The following is a 23,374-nucleotide window of genomic DNA, read 5'->3' on the forward strand; positions in this document are numbered from 1 at the left end:
ACCAAAACAACGCACAGCGACCAATAGGAGCTCAGCTTGTATAAAGAAAGTCCCGACCCCGCTTCCGTTTCTTGTGCAACGATGAAACAGCAGCGACACCGAGCTGCGTCAAGCTGCAGAGAGTCACAGGATGAAGCCGCAAAGTGACTCAAGAAAACAAATAAAGTAAAATAATTTGTAAAAAAGAAAATTTATTTGGGGTACAAAACTTAAGTCAATTTTGTGTATAAAGGTGTAGATTTCTGAGGACATGTAAAACAGGGGGGCGGATGTCGTATGCTGTAAAGCTCTGTGAGGCAAATTGTGATTTGTGATATTGGGCTTTACAAATAAAATTGATTGAAAATTGAAAACTGATAAAAGTAGTACAGGACTTTTATTTCAATAAATTTAAAGACATTTTCACCATAAACTGATCCAGAAAAGCCACAAATTAGTCTATAAATAATTATTAGAATACAGGAAATTAAGTGTTTGATGCTCAAAATCTTATGGCAGACGCCCCTATTTCATGTATCACCCCAGTGTTGAAACAAAACCGACACCCCTGGTATTAAGCTGAAAATATTTGTAAAATAAAACAAATAGATAAACCATTTTAATATAAATAAATGAAAGAAAACCCCCCCTGTGACGTTCATTGTGTAAAAACAGTATTTTATTTTGAAAGCCATTACCGGAAGTGTCCGTTGTTAGCTTCCGAGCTTTACACAACGATCCGGTTGTAACCTGGACACAACTGCCAGGCGGCAACATTTGTCAAACCAAAACCAAACTTTGCTTACGTTTGGATTTACTCTCAACTCGTTAACTGTCTTCTTGGTTTCCCTCCACAGAAACCAGCAGGTTAAACTGGTTCAGGCCGGTGTAAACTGGTGCTGTGGTCGCGGTCAGCGTGTTGTTGTTAGCGGAGGTCAGCGTGTCTCCAGCTGAAACCAGCCAGCCGTCCAGATGCTTTCCCCGGGCAGGACCGTGTCTTCACGGCTGCTCAGGCCGGTCTCGAGGCTTCCTCTGTGGCAGGGCTCTGATGGGAGAGCCGCCAGCTCCCTGCAGAAAGGTAACAGCAGCTTGGAGCATTTTAAACTGGGTATTTAGAGCCGCAGAGCAGCTAGCATGATGCTAATCCCAAAGTGACGCAGTTCAATGAGGAGACAGGAAACTTCCAAACACTGATGACCTGAGTGATGAAATGTTGAGTGATGACCTCTGTGACCTCTCTGTATGATTAGATCGAAATGTGACATTAAAACTATAAAATCACTTAAAACAGCAGGAGATGGTTGATTTTAATACCTACATGATCAATAATGTAACTCATCTGTCAGCAGAAGTAACATTATATGGTCCCAACTCCTTTCATATATGCATATATTATTAATATTAAACACAGATGGATAGATTGAAAGATAGATTATGTTTGAGATCATTTGAAAACTCCTGGGTCACAAAGTTTGTCCAGCAGACAGCACTGCTAAGTTATGTATTCAGTTTAAAATGTTGCTTATGTAAAAATACTCTGCATTTCTTGGTCACTACCTTTTAAGAACCACATTCTTCTTATTCATAACAGTATGTGGTTTCTGTTCTGTGCATATATGAAAAATTAACATCTGCTCGTGTCGTTATCAGAGTTAATAAACTCTAGAAATTAAGTATCAGTCGAGCTCTGGTTCAGAAACCCCAAAGAGTTTATTACCTAGGAAGGTCAAATTTATCATAATTTTGTCGATAAGCAGTATTCAGTGTACAGAGGAACCAAATATCCTCAAGTGACGCAGTTAAGTCTGGAGACAGGAACTTCTCATCACTAATAACCTGAGTTATGAAATCTTAAGTAATGACTGGTGTGAGCTGTGTAAGATTATAAGAACACATTTAAAACTATGAAATCACTTAAAAACAGCTAAGTCCACGGGAAAGGGTTAATTAAGGGAAAATGGATCATTTTATTCAATTTCAATATTTCAACAACTTTAATAGTTTATCAGACAGACGTGTCGAACATAATGTGATTACATCTTTGTCTATATTACTTTTTCATTACCTTAATTTGTTTGAAATTTTCATTTGACTTTTTTTTCAGTTTTCTTCTTTTATGTGTTTGTTTTTCTAAATATCTGAGATATTCTTAATTCTTCGATGTATGTAAATAGATCAGGGGTGTAACTATACATATCCTTAAGACAAAGTAGGAATACCATATTCTAAAAACAAAGCAACACATAAATACAACATTTAATAACGATGCTACAAATGCCACAGATCACACCAGACATTACAAAAAGTGGATGCAGTGCAACAAATTAATTATTACTGATAGATTCAGCATCTGATTCCGGTACACTGAGGCTCGTTACCTGCACTCTGATTTAGCAGTTTGACGGACTGAGGAGCAAAAGAATTCCTCAACCTGTTCAGTCAAGACTGTGGGACTCTAAAGTCTCTCTGTGAGGGCAAAAGCTGATATTCAAATAAAATGTGAAAAGGGTCTGATGTAATATTAACAGAGACAACATTCTTTTAGTACACACAGCTGGAAAACTTGACTCAAGAGTTTGACCCACAATCTTTGAGCAGATATATGGCAGTTTAGCTCTAAGTTTAACAGAGAGGCAACTGCACCATACACTGATTTCATGCTGCATAATATTCAGTGTTATAGATAAAGTATTTGTTATGTAAACTCTCCTTCCTTTCAGATATGCTATATGCTACTGGTTAGTTAAACAATAAAGCACTGCATCATATTTTATAAGCCCTGTGGTAGTCTGGTGACCTGTTGAGGATGAACCTCTCGCCCAGTGTCTGCTGGGATAGCCTCAGCCCCTCCTGCAACCCTTAAAAGGATAAGCTGTAAATTTTATTTACAAATGCGCTATGATTTGAAAGTAGCAAGTAGTCACACAGTGAGTAAAATAAATTATGTATAGAAATACATTATTTTAAGTTGCATCGATAATCGTTTTATAATTGCATCGTAGCCCTCTGAATCGACTCATGAGATGCCTAGACATTCCCACTTCGACTCTACCAACACAGTTGATGCATGACTCAGCAAACACTGACCTGCCTGTTGTGTGACTCGGGATTTTAGTCCTGATCTGATTAAACTCAGACTTAAACCATCTGACTGTGTCTGTTGTTGTTTTGTGCTACAGAGATGATAAAGAAATACGACCTGGACAAAGATGAGCCCCGCCCCCTCTACATGGACTTCCAGGCCACCACACCCATGGTAACTGTTACCAACCATGTTGTCCTGGTTACAGGCTTTACCAGCTAATGTCAGAGTCAGAGAGAGTTATTTAAAGAGGACATATGCTCATTTTCAGGTTCATATTTAAGGCTTCTACCAGAACATGTTGAAACCCCCCCCCCAACCTGTAATCACACCCTGGCTAAGCTGCCAAAGCCCAGTCTTCTGGGATTGGTCAGGGTTTCTAGGTTCTCCATATCTTGCCATCTCTGCACCACCATTGCAGCAGGAGCATGACTAACAGAGAATAGCTACACATTTCAAATCACCAATAAAAGCTTCTAAAAACAAGCGGACATGTTTCAGCAGGAGTACGATCCATATTCAGGGAGAAATTAACAACATCAGCAACTAGAATGACATGTTTTCCTGACGTTAGCATGTGGCTACATGTACGTTAGCAGTATGCTTGTAGCTGGAGTAGTAGTATACTGGAGAACCAGTATAAGCTTATAAACGCAACTGGAAATGTTTCAGCAGGAATATGCTTTGAAATGTGGGAGAAATTTACAACACCAGCAACCAAGTATATGTTGCTCCTGACGTTAGAATGTAGCTTCTCTTAGCAGTGTAGGCTACGTAATGTAAACACTTGAAGAGGCGTGTCTGGAGCAGATGACCATGTAAAAAAATCTTGCACACTATGACATCATACTGTAGCCAGAGTAGAAAAAAATGTTGGACACAGAGTATTCAGAGTGGTCTGAGGTGTTTACTCATAGGGATTATTTTTTATATATGTTTACCCCATTATTTGAAATGTTGGCCTTATTTAATATGAACATCAAACATTGTAACACAGTGTATAAGACATAAAATACAGAAAAGCATAATAGGTCTCCTTCAGTGTTATATTTACATTTATTTATATTTTTTGTGTGTAGGACCCCCGGGTGCTGGACGCCATGTTGCCCTACCAGGTGAATTACTACGGTAACCCTCACTCCAGAACACATGCCTACGGCTGGGAGAGTGAGAGCGCCATGGAGACGGCCAGGAAGGTAAGTAAAACTCAACTTAAAGTAAACTATAAACCATTAATTGTCTTGTCTCTCAAATTTTGATCCTTGTATTGACATTGTAAAACTTGCTGTGTACGCTGTGTATAATTTCATTAAATGTGAATTTGAGAGACACTGACTGTGTGTTGTCTTTCTCTCTCTCTGAGCAGCAGGTGGCTGATCTGATTGGAGCAGATCCCAGAGAGATCATCTTCACCAGTGGAGCCACCGAGTCCAACAACATGGCCATTAAGGTCTCACTCTGCTCCTTCTCTCCATCACCTCCTTTTTGTTACTTTGTCTTCATCACGCCACCTCTCCCACTCCTCTCACCAGCATGTCCTATTCTTTAAGTGACTTAGTGACTACTTGCTGGACTAGTTGGTGAACTTACTGCTAACATGATAGCCAGGTGGACTAGCTCCGGCATTTCATTCATCATTGTACATGCTTTAGTTCAGTTAAAAAGTTATGTATATTAAAAGCTTTCCAAACTTGTCAGCTTAGCTTGTTTGCTTAGTTTAGTCGACAACAGGAAGTCTAGAAAGTTTATTCAAAAGACATTTACATCATCAACTCATGTCTCATAACTGTCTGCTGATCATTGTTCTTTTGTGGAACAGTTCATACTCCATCATACAAGGCTAAATAAAACTGAATGGTGAAACACAATGAGGATAGTTCTCTAGTTAAATACAGCAGTTTCCTCCACCTTGAACTCTTTGTTCCCTCAAAGGTCAGGACTGTCAGAACACTTTGTTTTTGGTCATTGGCCTGAATTTTATTCGCCCAGGTTGAACTTTGAGTAAGACATTTGCCTAAATTTAATTTGCCCATCAAATCAACCATCAAAATTCATTAGAATTAATTGATTTCATGGCAAAAGGTTGTTTTTTAAATGCTGGTGTGACGATACCTTGAGAACACATTGAAACAGAATGAAAATGCCGTAAGAACACAATGAGAACAGTCACAAGATGAAAGTACAGTAAAAGAAAAACACCACCCAGTTAGAACCCAGTTTGTGTTGTCAGTAGTGATGTTGCCTCTCCCTCTCCTGCAGGGCGTGGCCAGGTTCTACCAGACCAAGAAACGTCATGTGATCACCACACAGACGGAGCATAAATGTGTTCTGGACTCGTGTCGAGTTCTGGAGTCCGAAGGATTCAACGTCACCTACCTGCCTGTCCAGAAGAACGGACTGCTGGACCTGGAGGTAGGCATGACCGTACAGAGAGAGCGCACAAGAGGAAGTACTGAGTGAACACATACAGCATGGCGACACACAGAAGTCACTGTGTGTATTAAAAATAATGTGTGTATGTGTCTGTTCGTGTGTTCAGATGTTGGAGGCCTCCATCCGCCCTGACACATCTCTGCTGTCAGTGATGACAGTTAACAATGAGATTGGAGTCAAGCAGCCCATCAAGGAGATCGGTAACTATAGCAACACAAACGTACATTCCTGGTGTTAAGCAGAAATTAGATTTCTGAAACATGCACATACATAGTGTTTCACCCTTGCTTCAGTGATTCACAGTAAAGCAGATCACCGTGACCACGTAGAACCTTCACCAGTTTCCTCATCTTTGCTTTATGGGTGTCTCTAATGTGATTCAGTGTTCTGATCAAAACTATTGATATATTGATTTGCCTGTCCACAGGTCAGATTTGTCGCTCTAAAGGAGTCTTCTTCCACACTGATGCTGCTCAGGCTGTTGGAAAGATTCCGATAAATGTCACGGACTGGAAGGTTGATCTGATGTCCATTAGCGGCCACAAGATCTACGGACCCAAAGGTTAGCTGCAACAATACAGTAGATACACCCTTAACTGTTATTATGTAAGGCAGTTTATGCAGCTCATTTCATACAAGTGGAAGTTCAAAGTGCTTTACAACTGCATAAAGCTATAATATATGACCTATTTCTGCTAATCATTTGGTAACCAAGGTGACACATACGCACGCTGAATATTTTTCCTGATTAAAAAGCTGTTAAAACTGCTGTGTTTGAACTAAGGCAGTGTACTGTGTCAGTTTATTTAGTCCATTAAAAAGTGTGTGACAGCAATCAAACAGTAATGAGAATTTTAGTCTTAGTTTATGTTTTGTCTTTATTATGTGAGAGATAATTATGGCACATCCAGTCATAAATTAATTAATGCGTTGAAAGAGTGAGTCAATGGGACCATCGTCACCAGGTGAAAGAGAAATGAACATTTCAGTATCTTCAAAATAAATATAGTAATTAATGTAGTTTTGGAAATATCCAGCCTAACAGCAACATGATTTAATAGAACAGAAAGGGCTCCAGGTTTGAGCCTTGTGGTACTCCACAGGTTATGTTGACCTGCTTGGAATTCACATTTCCAGTGTGTGTATTTGTGTGTGCGCACAGGTGTGGGCGCTCTGTACGTGCGCCGCCGACCCCGAGTGCGCTTGGAGCCACTGCAGAACGGAGGTGGGCAGGAGAGGGGGCTGCGCTCCGGCACCGTCCCCACCCCACTGGCTGTTGGGCTAGGAGCCGCCTGCGGCATCGCCCAGCAGGAGATGGAGGTAAAATCAGTGTACCCAAACATCCCACGAAATCAACAAATGCATCCAGTCTCCTGGGACTTAATGTTTCTGTGTGTGTGTGTGTGTGTGTGTGTGTGTGTGTGTGTGTGTGTGTGTGTTTGTGTGTGCAGTATGATCATGAGAGAATATCCATGCTGGCTAATCGTCTGGTCAAGAAGATCATGTCCGAGCTTCCTGATGTCATCATGAACGGAGATGCAGAACAACGCTACCCTGGTGAGACCTTTACACAAAAACACACCACTGTCACCTGCTTGAATTTTAACCAATGTGAACTTGAAAGTCCTTAAACTTCATGTTTCCGTTGGAGGTTTTTGTTTTAGTAACAAAAGCTTCGTACTGCAGGAGGTGAGGCAGGTGGACTTATCTGACTGTTTGTGGGCTTTTCAGGCTGCGTCAACCTGTCCTTTGCCTATGTGGAGGGAGAGAGTCTGCTGATGGCGCTGAAGGATGTTGCTCTGTCGTCTGGGAGGTCAGACAAACACTTTTGTTAAACAATTAAAAAAATAGACCTGAAGCTTTACTTGGAGCAGGTGTTCCTGATTACTCAAGCTTTTCAGTCAAACTATTTTTATGTAAATTTAAATCTGTGGTGTTTTTGACCATTGTTTTTTGCAAGTTGGGTGTTATTTTGTTTACATCTTTTACATAGATGCATATGTTTGTGTGCAGGCAGCATGATTCACATTCCTGCTACTGGTTATTCCACATTATTCCACGGACTGCGTGTTAGCAAACATGCAAACAATGCACAGTTAAAAACATTTTTAAAATCAGCTTTGGAAATGATTTATGAGGAAGGAAACAAGTTAAACGTGATTATTAGGCCTCAGGGATACATGCAATTTATTTTAATGGGAAGCAACTTTGTGTTTACAAGTTAACTTGCATATTAAAGATGAGTGTGTGTGTGTTTGTTTGTGTGCACACAGTGCATGTACGTCAGCCTCTCTGGAGCCGTCATACGTCCTCAGAGCAATCGGAGCAGATGAGGACCTGGCTCACTCTTCCATCAGGTACAAACACCGACATCTGCATTGTAATCCAGATCATCATCATGATCCTCTTATCAGAGGTGTTTCTAATGTTGATAAAAGGCAGGATTACAGCCATGTTCAACTTTATTTGTTGTTTGCATCGTTCGAAAAATACAGCTAAAATGCAGTAACATTCTTCAAGACCTGAGTGTAAATTATAATCAGTAATTGAGGATATTAAACCCGTGTATACACAGACAGCAAGGCATTTTTTATTTTAAAGTCAGCAGACATAAACATCTGTCTGAACATCAGCAGCTGGTGGTGATTCGCCACTGTCTTTCCGTTATCTAGTTTGACTTCAGTTGAATCACATACAGGTTACTGTAATGTTAATGTTTGTGTGTTAGGTTTGGTATTGGCAGGTTCACCACAGAAGAAGAGGTGGACTACACCGCAGAGAAATGTATCCAGCAGGTCAGCAGGCTCAGAGAGATGAGGTGAGTTCAGCTGGACTGATAGTTCTGTTGTTGTTTTTTTTAACTCTGACCTTATTTTGGTAGTTTTGTCCATCATCTCTATCAGTAATAAAAACACTTTGTCGCCAGTGTGAACTCTGAGAACTTGTTATTGACATCAGTAACATGTGGCCCTAAAATAATATCACAATATTTCAGGGTATATTTGCGCTGTAACCTGTGACAGACTGTTTTGATACCAGAACTATCACACATTCACATATATGGAGTTTGTTGAGCCACGAGCGTCACGTAGGTTTACACTACCAAAGGTTTAATCACTAGACGACACTGATTCATGTGTGCACGGCGAGAGAGGAGAAGTAGAGGCATCGCGCTGCTGCCAGAGGAGCCACTGAATGAGTTCCCTCTGAGCGGTAACTCACTAAAAGAGTCTGAGAAGTCTGGGGCTGTTCATAAAACATTCAGGACGCCACAGTTTATTCCACACTACTGAAGCTGCTCCTCTTTTTAGAACCACGCGCAGTCTGTAATAATTTTGCTTTCAGCCATGCTTGTTGTTGCTGTCAATATGTCAACAGGTTGAAATATCGCGAGGATCACAATATGAATTTTTCATATGACATTTAAAATTATACCCGTATTATTGTGGAGGAGACGATATGGCACATCCCTACTAAATGGTAATAGTGTTAGGAATAACACCCAATAACCTGTCTCTCTCTGTCTCCGTCTGTCTGTCAGTCCTCTGTGGGAGATGGTCCAAGAGGGCATCGATCTGAAAAGCATCAAGTGGACGCAGCACTAAACTCCTCCCACTTCCTGTTTACTTCCCTCTGACGACGACGACAACGACAATGATCATTTCCCAAGGAGTTCCAGGAATGCACTAGCTTTTCCTTCCTGTACACAAACACGCACAAACTTCCTGTCCGACTTGAAGTCTGTTTGTAACTGTAGCTCCGTGTCTCTGTAGAAGCTCCTCTTTGTCAGGAGATGTTGCTCAGAGAGTTGACCAGCGCGTGGCATCCTCTGCTTGTTGTATGTCGTTCTGTGACACCTGGTTGCTGTATCACAAAGACAGTTAATATTAGTCTGGCTACTCTTTGGGTTGTCTGGCACCACTTTTAGTTACCTCTGGGTTTACAAATCAGGTCTGAGCATGTGCACACAGATGAGGAGTTCTTAATTAGAGCTCGTCTCATGTAACATCACCACCACAAAGACGTACATGCTATCTATCTACAGTAGAAGAGCTTCTCTCTTTCTGTGCTTTGATTTTCTCAACAACCGTTCCTCCGATTGACTTTACACTTGGCGGGTGCGGACTCAAGGAAGTGCAGTGTCAAGTACGAGCTCTTGAGATCTACAGGACGTATTTATTAGTAGTTAGAAGCTTCAAGAAACCTGAGTTAAAAGGCTCTTGTCAGTGTGTTGAGCAGAAACAAAATAGGAACCGTGAGTGGGCAGTGTTACTTCAGTGAGGCTGCAACTGACAGCTGTTTACTGAGCCGTTTGAAGATTTAATGATTCACAAATAATTATTTTTAGTCAGAACTTTTATTTGATGATTGAGCGACTGTCTCCTGCTCTGGTCACATGTGATACACTGTCCTCTCTGTCTCAGAACTCACTCTCACAGTTTTTCTTTCTCTCCTCACGTCAGTATTTCAGTATAGGAATAACAGCAGCATTGTGTCAGTTCACCAGCAGCAGTGTTCACAGTGTTAGCAGCCACAGTTTGAGTATGTTGTTAAATTCTGGAACGCTCTACAAGACTGTAGCCTTGATTTGACCACAACGGCTAATTTTTCAAGGCAGTGAAGAGAAAAAACACCTGAAGTCCAGTCTGTCACATCTGGACTGAAACCAGAGTGTCTAAGCAGGGTTCCCACGGTCATGGACAACCTGGAAAAGTCAGGGAATTATTCAAAATCATTTCTTCCATAGTTAACCCTCCATGTAATGTGACATCATAGTTGACATAATGTAGCTCTGATATGCATCGATGTGTGACATTGTTGAGTTTACCATCGCATATGTTTTGTCATCTTCTCCCTGCGTTCCGTCTCTCCCCTCGTGAGCTAGCTATCTAGCTGACATTATTTTTAATCAGAGTTTAAATCTGATGTGTTTGAAAAACTTAAATGGGGCAAGAAAATAAATTTTATCATGTTTGGAAGTTTTGTCCATTAAAATGTGTGGGAACCCTGTCTGTGGTTTTTGATTGGAAACATGATCCTGAAAGTCTGAACCCATTCATTTGATAAATGTGACTCTTCACTGTCTGAGAGGATTTTTAAAGTCTTGTATTGTGTTCCTGAATGTTCCTGTTGCATTGATTAGACTCCAGCATCTACTGTGTAAAACTGTTACTGTCATATGCATTATTATCCAATACAGTGCTGCTTCACGGTTATGCAATGAACTTATGTTCTTGTCTCTTTTTCTTTATTTAATGTTAATTGTATTGGTATGTTTACACTTCATGGACAAATGCTACATACCACAGACCTTATATCCTGAGCTAGTTTGCAGTGCTCATCAATAGCTGGGCATGTACACATAAAAAAAACAAAACAAAACAATTATAAATCCAAAATGACATGTTCAAGCCAGGCTTAAAAAGTAGGTCTTGAGTTTGCTTTTAAAAACATCAACATTCTCTGTGGCCCTCATGTCTTCAGGCAGTACCCACAACTCAATACAAAGAACAATACAAAACACATAAGATATAATAAAAATGTAATAACAGCATCTGATTAATAATTATTTAATATAGAAGTTATATAAGTTTGTATTATATCATGTTAATAGTAGTCCTTTAAACACCAGCAGAAATAATGTACATTTAAAAAAGATGTGAATTTTGTATTCAGTTACCTACCCAATTTGTACTTATACTATTATCTTACATTATATAGTAAACAAGTCATATCGGTACAATAAGTATATCTTACATATACGTATACGTATATCATACAAAAAATCCTAACAGTTCTTAATACCCATTTTTACTTTCAAGTTATTTATCATATGCATAACAATGATGGAGACACAAAATAGTGCAGAAGTCCAAACGTAAAGATAAAATTTAATAAAATAAAAATGCAGATACAGCACTTTATAGTAATTGCAAAGTTAATGAACTACAAAATCTCTTCAGTTTCTACTCAGCCACTGTCCTCTGAATACGAACTTCTCCCATCAGGAAGAAGATTTTGTATACCAAAGTGCAAAACAAACCGCCTCAAATTATCATTTGTTCCAGCCTCCATTAAGCTGTTGAACAATGTTAAAAACTAGTGCAATAGAGCAACGAGCAACGTGCATTAAACACACGGCACTTTAGCACTCAGCACTTTTTTTGCTATCATAATTAAGGGTACATATTCACACACAAACTTATAGTAAGACAAACCAAAATGCACAGTTAACCTAGGTTTTGTTAAGCCCCTGAGGGTTCAGAGCACAAGGAGCACTTTGACCTGTTGGTAATATTATGTTTTGGTAAAATCTTGATCTGTAGTCTAAGTACACCCCTTCAATATATTACATCACATAACTACATTTTATACTAGATTTTGTAAACAGACTGATTTGCTCTCATCCAGCCACGAGCATTAGTGAGGTCCAACACTGATGTTGGGCAGGAAGGCCTGACTCATAGTGCCTGTTGATCACAAAGATGCTGGATTGAGAGGAACAGGGTGTCTGTAAACTTATAGACATGTAGTGTATAAGTTTATTGTTATGCCCCAAAAACACCAAGGTGAATGTATATGTAAAAACTGTGAAAACTTGGCACTTCAGAGGGAAATCACTCCCATCAGGTGTCATTAGCCCTCTTCAGCCTGCAGGGGGTGCTGTCGTCAGGGAAACGCTGACTGCAGTCTCGCGTCATCGCGTCCGGTATCGCGGTGTCTGCGCCGACATTTCGTGCAGCAGCGGCAGCCTACAGAGAGAAGAGGGAGAAGAAAAGAGCTCCGTTCATGAGTTAAATCTCAGTGTGTTTGTTGACAAATATCTCGGTAAGAATCCAACAGCGGCAGCCCGCTCAGTAACGCACTCACACCGGCTGCCCGAGCACGAGAGGAGCCGTTAAAAGCACGCATCCTGCTCGCGGCTCCGCTCCAATACACACACACAAAGCAGGGTTCACAACCAGCTAGGTGGCTAACGAAGCGTTAGCTGTGCTAAACTAGCTCCATTCAATATTTCTGCTGGGGAGTTAGCTAGGTAGATGTGACTGGTAGGATATCACTGTAGAGGTGTCGTGTCGGATATTAAGTATAATTACTGCTTGTTTAAAATGTTAGGCAGGTTTGTTTTTGTCTTTTCTAAGGTCTCACTCGGAGCTGCTAACCTGCCGTTAGCTAGCTAACAACTCGATTCTAATGTCTGCTTGTATTTTTAATGATGGGTTAGCCCGTGTTGTAGTTTATTCACTGTATGTATGATGAGGAAGGAGGAGGTGTGTGAGTTTGGGCTCTGAACAGTTTTGTGTGTAGCTCATTGATTGACCGTGAGCACAAGTCGGACTGACAGTCTGGATTAAGATGAGTTTGTTTTCTCTACACTACCAGCTAACAGATGAAGCTCTTGTTTTACAGACACGGATTCTACAAAAGTAATGTCTGTTTGTTATAAACATAGCTTTATGAAATTCAAATGGTCTTAGTAGATGAACTCAGTCATGACAGAAGACAGTGCTTCAGTACTCACCAGAGGGAGCACTTGGAAAGTAATGACACAATAAGATAATGGATTTAAAACCCACATTTTGCACCAAAATGCAAACGTATTTCTGTAATTTCAATTTAACTACTAGAGAAAGATTTACAAACGGGCAAGACTGATATATTGCTAGATTTTGGCCCATTGCAGTAATGCCAGTATTGGCATATATATCAGTCAAAGAAACGAATAAAAATAATAAAATTAAAGCACAGACATAGTTTGCCAACCAGATAGTAGTGATTTGTTTATTTCTAATAACTTATATGTTATTCGGTAAAAAATAAAAAAAAATAAGGGAACCGTACTACAATCTTTATTTATGGTGTAGGCAAGTAAAGAAAACTAATATATTTTTTGAACTCTCCAATATGCATATCCAGTGTCCTGCTTCTCACTAGTTCAGTCGACCCTGTCAGTCTGTAATTAAATTGTAACATAAACTATTTAGTTGATAAAAGAATAATGCTGCATATTTTACTCAGTCTGACAGTCTAACATGATGTTAGGGTTCTCCTTTAATTCCTATTTGCCCATATGCTAAAAGTTAGGGGTTTTGTCGGATATTCAGACTATGAACCGTTTACATGAATGAAAACTGAAAATGTGTGGAGACTATTGGTTTGATGATTGCCATGTTTTCTGGTTGACAAAGTAATTTCTTCCTTTTTTTTTTAACTTAAAGTGCATTTACCCAGGTCCAACCTCATCAGATCATGAGTTATGCAAAAAAAAAAAAAATAATGGGGGTTTATTTAAACACATGACTGACATTGCTTGAATATTTATGTAATGAGATGAGTATTTGACATGGGCGGTAGTTAAATCAGTGAGTGATACTTCATATGGTGAATTTGTGTGGAAAAGGAGAAACATTTCTGCAGAACATTGTGTGCAGGTTAGTTTTGTTCTGAACAAGCAAAACCAGAGATTGGTCACTTCTGAAGTGGGTGGATATGGTCCGGGGCACTCAGCTACAATTAAAGGTTTAATAAAGTGCAGCCAAAAGCTGTGTGTTCCCGACCTTATGATTGCAGACATTGTCCAGTCTTCCTCTGTGTTTAGATTTGATCTCCTGGGTGGTTGATGTGTGGAGATTCCCACATCATTGTTCCAAAATAGATTCAGTCTTTGTGTTTCAGTTATTTAGTCCATGGATAAAGTTCCACTCGTTCAGTATTGTTCAGTTTGCTGTGTTTTGAGGTTGATGACAACGTGGACAGCTGTGTGTTCCAGCTTCAGACTGAGAAACAAAGGCAGTGTTTTGCTCTTTAATCCTGAATTTGCTGTACTGAAAACTTCTTTCTGATTTCCTGGCTGTTTTGATGGAGGTTGTATTCTGTCTGAGCTCTCTTTTGTATCCTGGCTCATGTGAGTGCAATCTGCAGCTTCAGTTGAACCTTCCTCCTCTCTCTGGATGCTCTGGTCATGTCTGATATTAGCTGTTGCTGTTTCCTCTCCTGCTGTGTTTTATTCCTCTTGCTGCTGTTGATGTTTCACGCAGACTGGTTGCAGAAGTAACATGAGGAATGAATGTTCAGTTTGAAAATCTATAAAAAGTCAATATTGAGGAAGCATTAGGAGAACTTGCAGCTCATGTGTCAGTGTTGTGACTTGTCTGTGCTGAGACTGAGTACTAAATTCATTGATGATGATGGCGATGATTTTGATGATGTTTGGTATTGTGTTAAAAAGTTGTGGTGAGCTGCAGGTTGCAGCCTTACACCCAGACCATGATTCTGAAAAAGTTTGTGTTTTCAGCATTTTTCCACCAGCGATTTTATGGGCTGATTAAAATGTCAGAATTTAGTGAGATGTCAGACAGTCCTGGGTCACGGTCAGTTTGAGCACAGAAACCTGAAGATGTGTGTGAGGATTCACTCAGAGGATTTAAAGGCAGTGAGCGTTGTTCCACCTGCTGTTGCTCAGTTTGTAATGTTTTTAAATTGTTGCTCTGCACCTCCCTTCTGTTTGCTTTCTCTTCTGATCGGCTGCTTTCTTTGGTGCTGTGCTGTCAATCAGTTGCTGATGTTGCTCTGGTTTATGTAATACTAATGTTGCTCTGGTTTAATGCTAATGTTGCTCTGGTTGACATGATGCTAATGTTGCTCTGGTTTACATGTACCTGACATTGCTGTCGTTAAAATGTTGGTGACTTTGCTCGTATTGCTCTGGTTGATAAGTTACTGCTTTTTTCCTGTTATTGAGTTGTTGACAATGTATTGCGATTTGCTGGTTGACATGTTGCTTGTGTTCTACAACCAGTTGCTTAAGAGCTGCCTGCTGATTTGGTGCTGCTTGAGGATTCAGGATGTGTAAGGATCAGTCCTGCTTACCTGGGTGTTGTTGTTGGTTGCAGGGTTGGTACTTGGTATTTGCGGATGGTTGCTGGGTGGTTGTAGCTCAGCATGTCCCATCTTAAGTTCAGTGCCTTTCTTGTTTCTTGTGACAGTTTGAGTCAAGTTTGATATTTGATGTACACTGTGAGCTCTAGTCATGATGGGTTTTGGTTTTGGACAGGTGTGTCTGAGGTAGGAAAGCTGCTGCAGTCTGACTTCTAAGATTTGTTTCACTGCTGCTTCTTTTCTGGCTGTTGTGATTCTCGAGTTTTATAGTTACTTTCTGTCATGTTGAGGTGAAAGAGGACCTTTTAGAATTAAGACTGAAACCAAACAACACACAACGCTTGAGACTAAGTTAAGCCTAGTTCACATTACACGATTTTCACCGCGATTTTGATGCCACAGAGGATCTTGAGAGCCACCTTGGGTCGGAGGTGAGTAGGCAGATAGTCTGCCACGACGAGTCCTTGTGTGTGAACAAGCCTACGAGCAAGTTGCCCCCTTATCTGCAACTGGGACTGGATATCTGGCATGCTAGAAAACTGGAGAAGTGTGACACGACTGACAAAGAGCATCAGCCAATGAGAGGTGGGATACGTCCCATGTTAGCACGCAGGAGGACGGAAGAAATGTGAGGAGGACAAGCCGCAGGGTTGCCAGGTCCGCTTGTTAGCCATAGGGCTGGGCGGTATGGCCTAAAATCAATATCATGGTATTATTTTGGGGGGATGCGGTGACAGTATGATATCGGGGTATCGTCTTTTCTCTTTTTTTACACCTTAAACAAAACAATTTAAAAAGCCATACAAGACTAGAATGGAAACTATTTATCGTCAGAAGTGAAACAGTTGCTAATCCATCTATTATTGCATATAAGACGTTGTATAGTATGTATAAACGTTAGAGGGAAGAGGGAGGGCCGGCGGCACAGCGTTATCTGGGGCTCTGTCGGCAAGGGCTCGGTGGACAAATCTTGTGGTGTGCACACACAGGTCGTAACGCAGTTGGCGAGACTCCCGATGACAGAATCACACGTCGCCAGGTATGAACACTCAAAAGATTACGATAGTCTCCGCAATGCCAAATCGGGGTGAAAATCGTGGAATGTGAACTAGCCTTAAGTTAGAGCCAGTTATTCACACTGATAAAGAAGAATCTGCTGAAAACACTGAACCTTACTGCCAATTTGTTCTGTGAAAAGTTGAATTATATCAAGATGTTTTAAACAGGGATGTTTGTTTTTCTGACCTGTTCACCAGGTTTCAGTTACCTGAAGTCTGTTTAACAGTAAACTATACGCACAGCTTAGTTGCATTGGTGAGTTGCAAGTTGCATGAGATTCCTGAAGGTTTACTGTTGCACAACATATCTCAGACTACCAGCAACATCGTTGTGCACTGCATGCTAGTAGTAGTAGAGTCAAAAATGTACACAACTTCGTGGTTATATATAAGGGCTGATACACAGAGCAACTCTATTGACATTTAAGCTCTCTGGTAATATTTCAACAAATTGGGTTGTGTGTCATGTTGTCATTTCATCATCCGCTTCAAGTTACACAACCTGACAATTTCACCTTTGGAAATGGGGTTACAGACACTGTTAAGACAATCTGACAAGCACTTAGTTTGAAGCACAAGTGAAGCAAATAAGTTGCATCAGAAACTTACTTTTGTAAGATTGGAATTGGGCCAAGCTGTTTTACAAAAACACTAAAGGGAAAGGGTTTATCTATAATGAAGAATGAGGTGTGTCAAAGGCCTGCATAAACTTAACACTTGCTGGATCAAATGGAAATGGTGTGAGTTGTCAATCAGATCAATCAGACCTCACTGAGAGGAGTTACAGAATATGATGTTGTCCTGTTGCATGCTTGTTTCAGATAAAGGAAACTGGTTCAGTTAGTTAGTAAGCAAAATCCTGGCCAGACTCAGCAACGACTAATGTCGCAGATGGCAAATGTTTTAGTCAGTGCCATTCCTGTATTGTTTGCCATGTATTTCTTTTAAGACACTTGGAAAATTAATGAATAGTAGAGCTATGTTAATGCTTAAGATTGCTTCTGCTGGGGTTTAATAAAAAGTCTGATGTGCGTGCAGCATGATCTCTAATTTCCAGACCTGAAACAAGTTTATCAAACTTATTGAGAGCTGCGGATGGATGGAGACCGTGTGAGTTTTTTGCTAGTTTCCTGCAAATGTAGCTAATTTTTCACCCTATCCCCCAAAACCCTTCCAAATACCACTGGTTTCCAAATGTCAGGGCCCAAAAATGGGTGCATTAATTTTACAAAAATGGTCTTTGGGTTTTTCTGAAGAAACTGAAATGTAAGAAGTGTTGGCTAAGCTTTTATTAGCCTATGAAGTCAGATCTGACTTTCCTGAGGAAACATCTGGAAGCCACTGGTCTCCTTTTTTCTGCTCTTCATCTGACGGTAGTGTTGCTTTCTCCCCAGGTTGTAGGGCTGTTGTTTAGCAGTCAGTATGGCGGTAGTCATCAGGCTGCAGGGCCTGCCCATAGTGGCCGGCACCATGGACATCAGACACTTCTTCTCTGGCCTTACCATCCCTGACGGGGGAGTGCACATCGTGGGGGGTGAGCATGGCGAAGCCTTCATTGTCTTTGCCACTGATGAGGATGCTCGTCTGGGGATGATGCGTACAGGCGGGTCCATTAAAGGCTCCAAGGTGTCACTGTTGCTTAGCAGCAAGACAGAGATGCAGAACATGATTGAACTCAGCCGCCGCAGGTTTGAGGCTGGGGCAGGTGCTGTGGAGACGGCTGCAACTACAGCAGGAAATGCCAACCGACAAGCAGGCTCCACCCCTATACCCACAGTGCAGCCAGGGTCAGGGGGGAGAAGCAGTAGCCATGGAAACCAGGGTTTTGGTAACACCCCAGCCTCAGTGACGGTAGCAAGCTCATCTCAGGAGCCACCGAGCAACAAGACGGTGGCCAGTGTGGTACCCAGCTTCCCCAACAGCTACAGCTCTGCCCCCACCATCACCACAGCTCTGGCATCACTCAATGCAGGTCCACCCATCCCTCCACTCCCCAGCATGCCTTCAATGCCCCCCATGCCCACGCTGCCCACAATTCCTGTTCCTCCGCCAGTGTCCTCCCTTCCCCCTGTACCTACTGTCTCCCCGCTGTCCCAAGGTCCTCCAGTGCCTCCTATGTCCCACCTCCCCCACATGTCCTCCCTGCCTCCCTTCAACCCCTCCCTACCTCCCCCAGGAGGACTTGGTTCTGGCCTCCCTCTTGGAACACCCAACCCCATGCTATTTAACCCTCTTTCCCCTCTGGCCTCTCTCGGCCTCCAGGCCCATATGAAGGCTGCTGCAGCTGCAGCTGCCGGAGCTGGAGTGGCCAGTCCTGATGAATTGTTTGTCCTTCTACAGAACCTCCCATTCTCCTGCTCAGAGATGGAGGTTAGGGAGTTTTTCAGGGGTTTGGGGGTGGAAGGGGCTCGCCTGCTGAGGGACGGGCAGGGTCGGCCAACTGGCAGGGCTGTGGTCAAGTTTTTCTCACCCCAGGACAGCTTCGAAGCTGTGAAGCGGGGAGGCGGCATGATGGGCCAAAGATTCATTGAAATCACTCCGAGCTCTGAGCGGCAGTGGGCCAGCATAAATGACAGCATGATAGGCCATACTCACAATAGCAGCAAATCAAATAACAGCAATGAGTCACAGGACCAGCACCACCGCCGTGGTAACACTGGAGCAGGAGGCAGAGATCAGCGAGGAAGGTCACGATCTCCCCATAGGCAAGAATTCTGCGTCTACTTGAAGGGCCTTCCCTACGAGGCAGACAAGAAACAGATAAAGGAGTTCTTTAACAATCTGGCCATCATGGAGGACAGCATCTACATTGCCTATGGGCCCAATGGGCGAGCCACAGGTGAGGGCTTCCTTGAGTTCAAAACAGAACAGGACTACAAGACCGCTCTGGGTGCTCACATGCAGTACATGGGTTCCCGCTTCATCCAGGTCCACCCAATCAGCCGGAAGGGAATGCATGAAAAGATAGACACTATTCGCAAACGTGAAGCGTCACAGGGTGATGGTAAGAACCAGGATGGCTTGAAAGTTCCCAGGAACTGTGCCCACATCACCAACATCCCTTACAACGTCTCCAAGAAGGATGTCCGTGCCTTTCTGGAGGGTGTGGGGCTTTACGAGGACACCCTGAAAGTTCTGACAGATAGCCATGGCAATGGTTTAGGGCAAGCTATCTTCCAATTGAGGACCGAGGAAGATGCCCGCAAAGCTGAAAGACTGCATCGCCAAAAACTCAATGGCCGCGATGCCTTTGTCCACCTGGTCACCTTTGAGCAAATGAAGGAAATTGAAAGGAATCCTCCTCCCCAGAACAAGAGGGGCCAGCGCAACCTGAACCAGCAGAACCAAAATCAGAACCAGCACCAGCACCAGCACCAGCAAGTCCAGCCCAGTCCCCAGCAACCCCAGATCAACCCATTTGCAGGGATTAGTGGGGAGGAGTTTAACTTTCTCAGAAATACCATGGGGAACCTCAACAGTGCCCCCTTTGTAACTCCATTCTCAGCACCAGGGAATGGACTGGCAGGCCCTCCTCCTCTCCCTCCTCTGGCAGCAGGGCTGGGGGACGTGAATCTGGGCGTAGCTCCTCCACTAGTTGCCGGACTTCCTGGAGCTCCAATCCTAGAGCCTCCAGGCTTTCGACCCGGGGCTGCAGGAGGAGCTCCGTTCAGCCAGGATGGGCTGAGAGGGTTGGTGCCCTTTGACAATGCCAACAGAAAAGGAGGCGGAGGAGGACAGACCAGAGGAGGGGGTAACAGCAATCAAGGACGTCAAGGTGGCGGGGTTACAGGTGGACAGCAGGTGTTTACTCCAGGAGCTGATGGTCTCCGTAACCAACCGGCCCCTGGAGGATCTAACAATCCCAACAGTCAACGTGGTGCTGGTGGCCCGACAATTGTAAAGCTTCAGAACATGCCGTTTACTGTAACCGTTGATGAAATCATGGACTTCTTCTATGGGTACCAGGTGCTGCCAGGCTCAGTCTGCCTGCAGTTCAGTGAGAAGGGCCTCCCAACTGGTGAGGCAATGGTAGCCTTCCAGAACCCCGAGGAGGCCACTGCCGCTGTCATGGACCTCAATGACCGACCTATTGGAGCACGCAAGGTTAAGATAAGCCTGGGTTAAAGCCCTGCCCAAAACAGTCTGACTCTAGAGAAAACAAGTTACACCAACCTGGATCAACTATCCAGGTGAAACAAAGCCAATACAAACCACCCCAATTCTGGATTCAAATTTTACAGACCAGCCTAGTATAGACCTTGCCCCTCTGCTGACTGTCAGTCATTACTAAAGCTCCTCCCCCTGTGTGTAGATAATGGCAGGTAAACCCTGCCCCCTTGCAGTCTGTCCAGTAGGAAGACTACGATCCAGACTTTGCCCTTTTCTGCAGCTTCTCCACTGACTGTGGTGACATGAACTGATGATGATGGTTATTATAATGATGATGATGATGATGATGATGGCAGGATTTTGGTCCTTTTTGTGTTTCCAATGCATCTCTTTGTCATGTCCGAAGTCGACATACTGAACATACACACCTGTTTTGTTGTTATGGTAAGATCATGAATATAATGGGGCAGACAAACATTGTTGCTATATGCGCTCAATTATGCTGTGCTGCTGTGGTTTACACTGTACATGCTCTGTTGCTATGGTAATATCTTTACATGCTCTGTTGCTGTCGTAAAATGATGATGAAAAGCCACAGTATGTTGCTATGATAAAATGTTTATGCTTTGTTGCTATGGTAAAATGTGGTGCCATGGTAAAATCTTTACATGCCCTGTTGCTATGGTAAAATGTGGTGCCATGGTAAAATCTTTACATGCCCTGTTGCTATGGTAAAATCTTTTCATCCTGTGTTGCTACATTAAAATGCTCACATGCTCTGTTGCTATGGTAAAACATGCTGTAGATGAAAAGCTTTCCTACCACAGTTAAGTGACGGTGCTCTTTTGCTATGGTAAAGTCTTTACATTTTCTGTCGCTATGGTAAAATGGTGATAAAAAGCTATGTTGCCATGATCAAATGTTTGTGCTCTGTTGCTATGGTGAAATGTTGACATGCCCTGTTGCTATGGTAAAAAAATATACTGACATCAAGTTTTATTGCCCTTGTTAAAGACTGACACTCTGATGCTATGGTTAAATCTTGACAACTCTGAGCTGCGACCCTGCTCTGTTGCTATGTAGAGGATTTGGGATGCACACATTGCTGACTCATGTTTTATTTTGTAAATAGTGATTTGTGGTCGCTGAATCTTTTTCCCTCTGTCACAAATGTTGCAGTGTTTGAACCATGCCAACCCCACCCCCTCCCTTTCTGCAGCACATGCTCAATAGGTGTTTAGAATGTGGAGCGAGATGAAGTCTGTAGCATTTTTAGTGTGGTAGCTTTTTGTTGAATGTATGTTTGATAATGTTTTTGGATGTTTCCAAGTCAAAGCTCATTTTTTGTTTCTATTGTCAGTGTGAACAAACTTGTATGAACGTATAACCATACATGATGTGGAGTCTCCTTTGCTTTAGCTAATAAAAGGACGTTCCTGATGCTCACCTGCGATCAGCTTTCTCTGACTGTCTGCTCTTCACTGTCTGAATGCAAGTCTGGCTTGGTTTTGTTTGGAGTACAGATGACCTTCTCGTCGACATCTTCACAGTGGCTTCCCCAGAAATGATTCATAGGGGTGGCCAGATGGGGCCACTAAAAAGTCTTTGCCATGCTTGAATTTCAGGAATTTGCTGCTGTTGAAGTACAAAAGACAGTTTTAAAACTATGGAGAGTTGACACTTTAGTTTCTTATTTTTCAGTTAATGATACTATCTGATGTGCAGAGACTAATACCAGTACAGTTAACAACATGGGTTCCACAACAATTTGTTATTTAAAGTACTTTCTATTATTTAATGCTAGGGAATTCATTGCTCATCTAATAGACTGTAAAAGGACAACTATTCAGCTGTAATTTGGAGGAGTACGTTGATTGTAAGGAACGAAACATTTACTGGGAACAAACTTGAAGTTTAAGGGAAAGTAGTTGGTACCCATAGAACCAATGATCATTCAGATACCTTTGGGTGAGAGTTTAAGAGACCCCTTTGAAAATGACCAGTTGACCAATGCCAGTTGTTTCCTCACTGAAATGTAGCCTAAATTTAAGGCATTATTTAGCCTGCTTCCCAACAAGCTGTGGTCCTTGAAGGATTATTTCACCCATAAAATGACCATTTAGATATCATTAACTTACAGCGTGTTACCCTAAATTCATAAAGAAAACTCTTCTTCTTACATGACTTCATGGTGAATGGAGAATCCTTTAAAAGGTGATGTCTCTTCAAAATTAGAAGTAATCAGGTTCCAAGTTCAACAACAGAAAACTGTCAAAACAACTGTTTACAAACTCTCACATAGCTTGTGCAGTGTAATATAAGTGTCATTTATCGAGTTTCATGCTCAGTAGCCTACATGCCTATCATGCATTTTAGCTAAAACGTTACAAGAAAAAAAACTCTGCCTGCTAGCAGAGTCTTGAGCGTACAGCATGTACTTCAGAAATGTTGAAGCACTGACCGTTTGACTGGACAAAGGAGACTTGGATTATACTGCACAGTAGGGCTGCAACTAATGAGTCAATTATTTCTTTGATTAGTCGACTAATCATTTTTTACTTGAAAAATGTCGGTCTGTCTCTCCCAAACCCCCAAATTATGTCATCCATTGTTTCGTTCTCACGCCAAAGGGTTTTAGTTCACCGTCATGGGAGAGTGTGTAAAGCTGCCAATATTTGAACATTAGAAGCTGCAGTAAGAGTATTTTTGGGGTACTTTTATAGTACTTTTCTATGAAAAATGATTCAAACTGATTAGTTGACTACTAAAATAGTCACAGATTATTTTAATAGTTGATTAGTCATCGATTAGTCGACTAATAGTTGCAGCCCTA

General features: G+C 42.0%; 2 protein-coding genes across 3 annotated transcripts in view; both read left to right on the top strand.

Moving 5' to 3' along the window:
• Positions 1-690: 690 nt before the first annotated feature.
• nfs1 (NFS1 cysteine desulfurase) lies at positions 691-10,719 on the top strand. The gene is made up of 13 exons (XM_049582251.1): positions 691-1,057; positions 3,159-3,235; positions 4,141-4,257; positions 4,428-4,511; positions 5,321-5,473; positions 5,601-5,694; positions 5,922-6,056; positions 6,657-6,814; positions 6,946-7,051; positions 7,226-7,307; positions 7,768-7,851; positions 8,223-8,312; positions 9,036-10,719. The coding sequence occupies exons 1-13, from the start codon at positions 952-954 to the stop codon at positions 9,097-9,099; spliced, it is 1,350 nt and encodes a 449-aa protein (XP_049438208.1). The 5' UTR covers positions 691-951; the 3' UTR covers positions 9,100-10,719.
• A 1,483-nt stretch (positions 10,720-12,202) lies between these two features.
• Positions 12,203-23,374, top strand: part of cpne1 (copine I) — a 29,522-nt gene continuing 18,350 nt past the window's right edge. The window contains exons 1-2 of one of the 2 annotated variants that reach the window (XM_049581396.1): positions 12,203-12,322; positions 17,826-21,994. In XM_049581396.1, coding sequence (XP_049437353.1) covers positions 17,854-20,556 — 2,703 coding nt within the window. In that variant the 5' untranslated portion in view covers positions 12,203-12,322; positions 17,826-17,853 and the 3' untranslated portion in view covers positions 20,557-21,994. Of the gene's footprint in view, positions 12,323-17,825; positions 21,995-23,374 lie in introns of those variants that run through there. The other variant, XM_049581560.1, reaches the window with a different exon arrangement.

The sequence above is a fragment of the Epinephelus fuscoguttatus genome, linkage group LG1 (assembly GCF_011397635.1).
Source record: "Epinephelus fuscoguttatus linkage group LG1, E.fuscoguttatus.final_Chr_v1".
Classification (NCBI taxonomy): Eukaryota; Metazoa; Chordata; class Actinopteri; order Perciformes; family Serranidae; genus Epinephelus; species Epinephelus fuscoguttatus.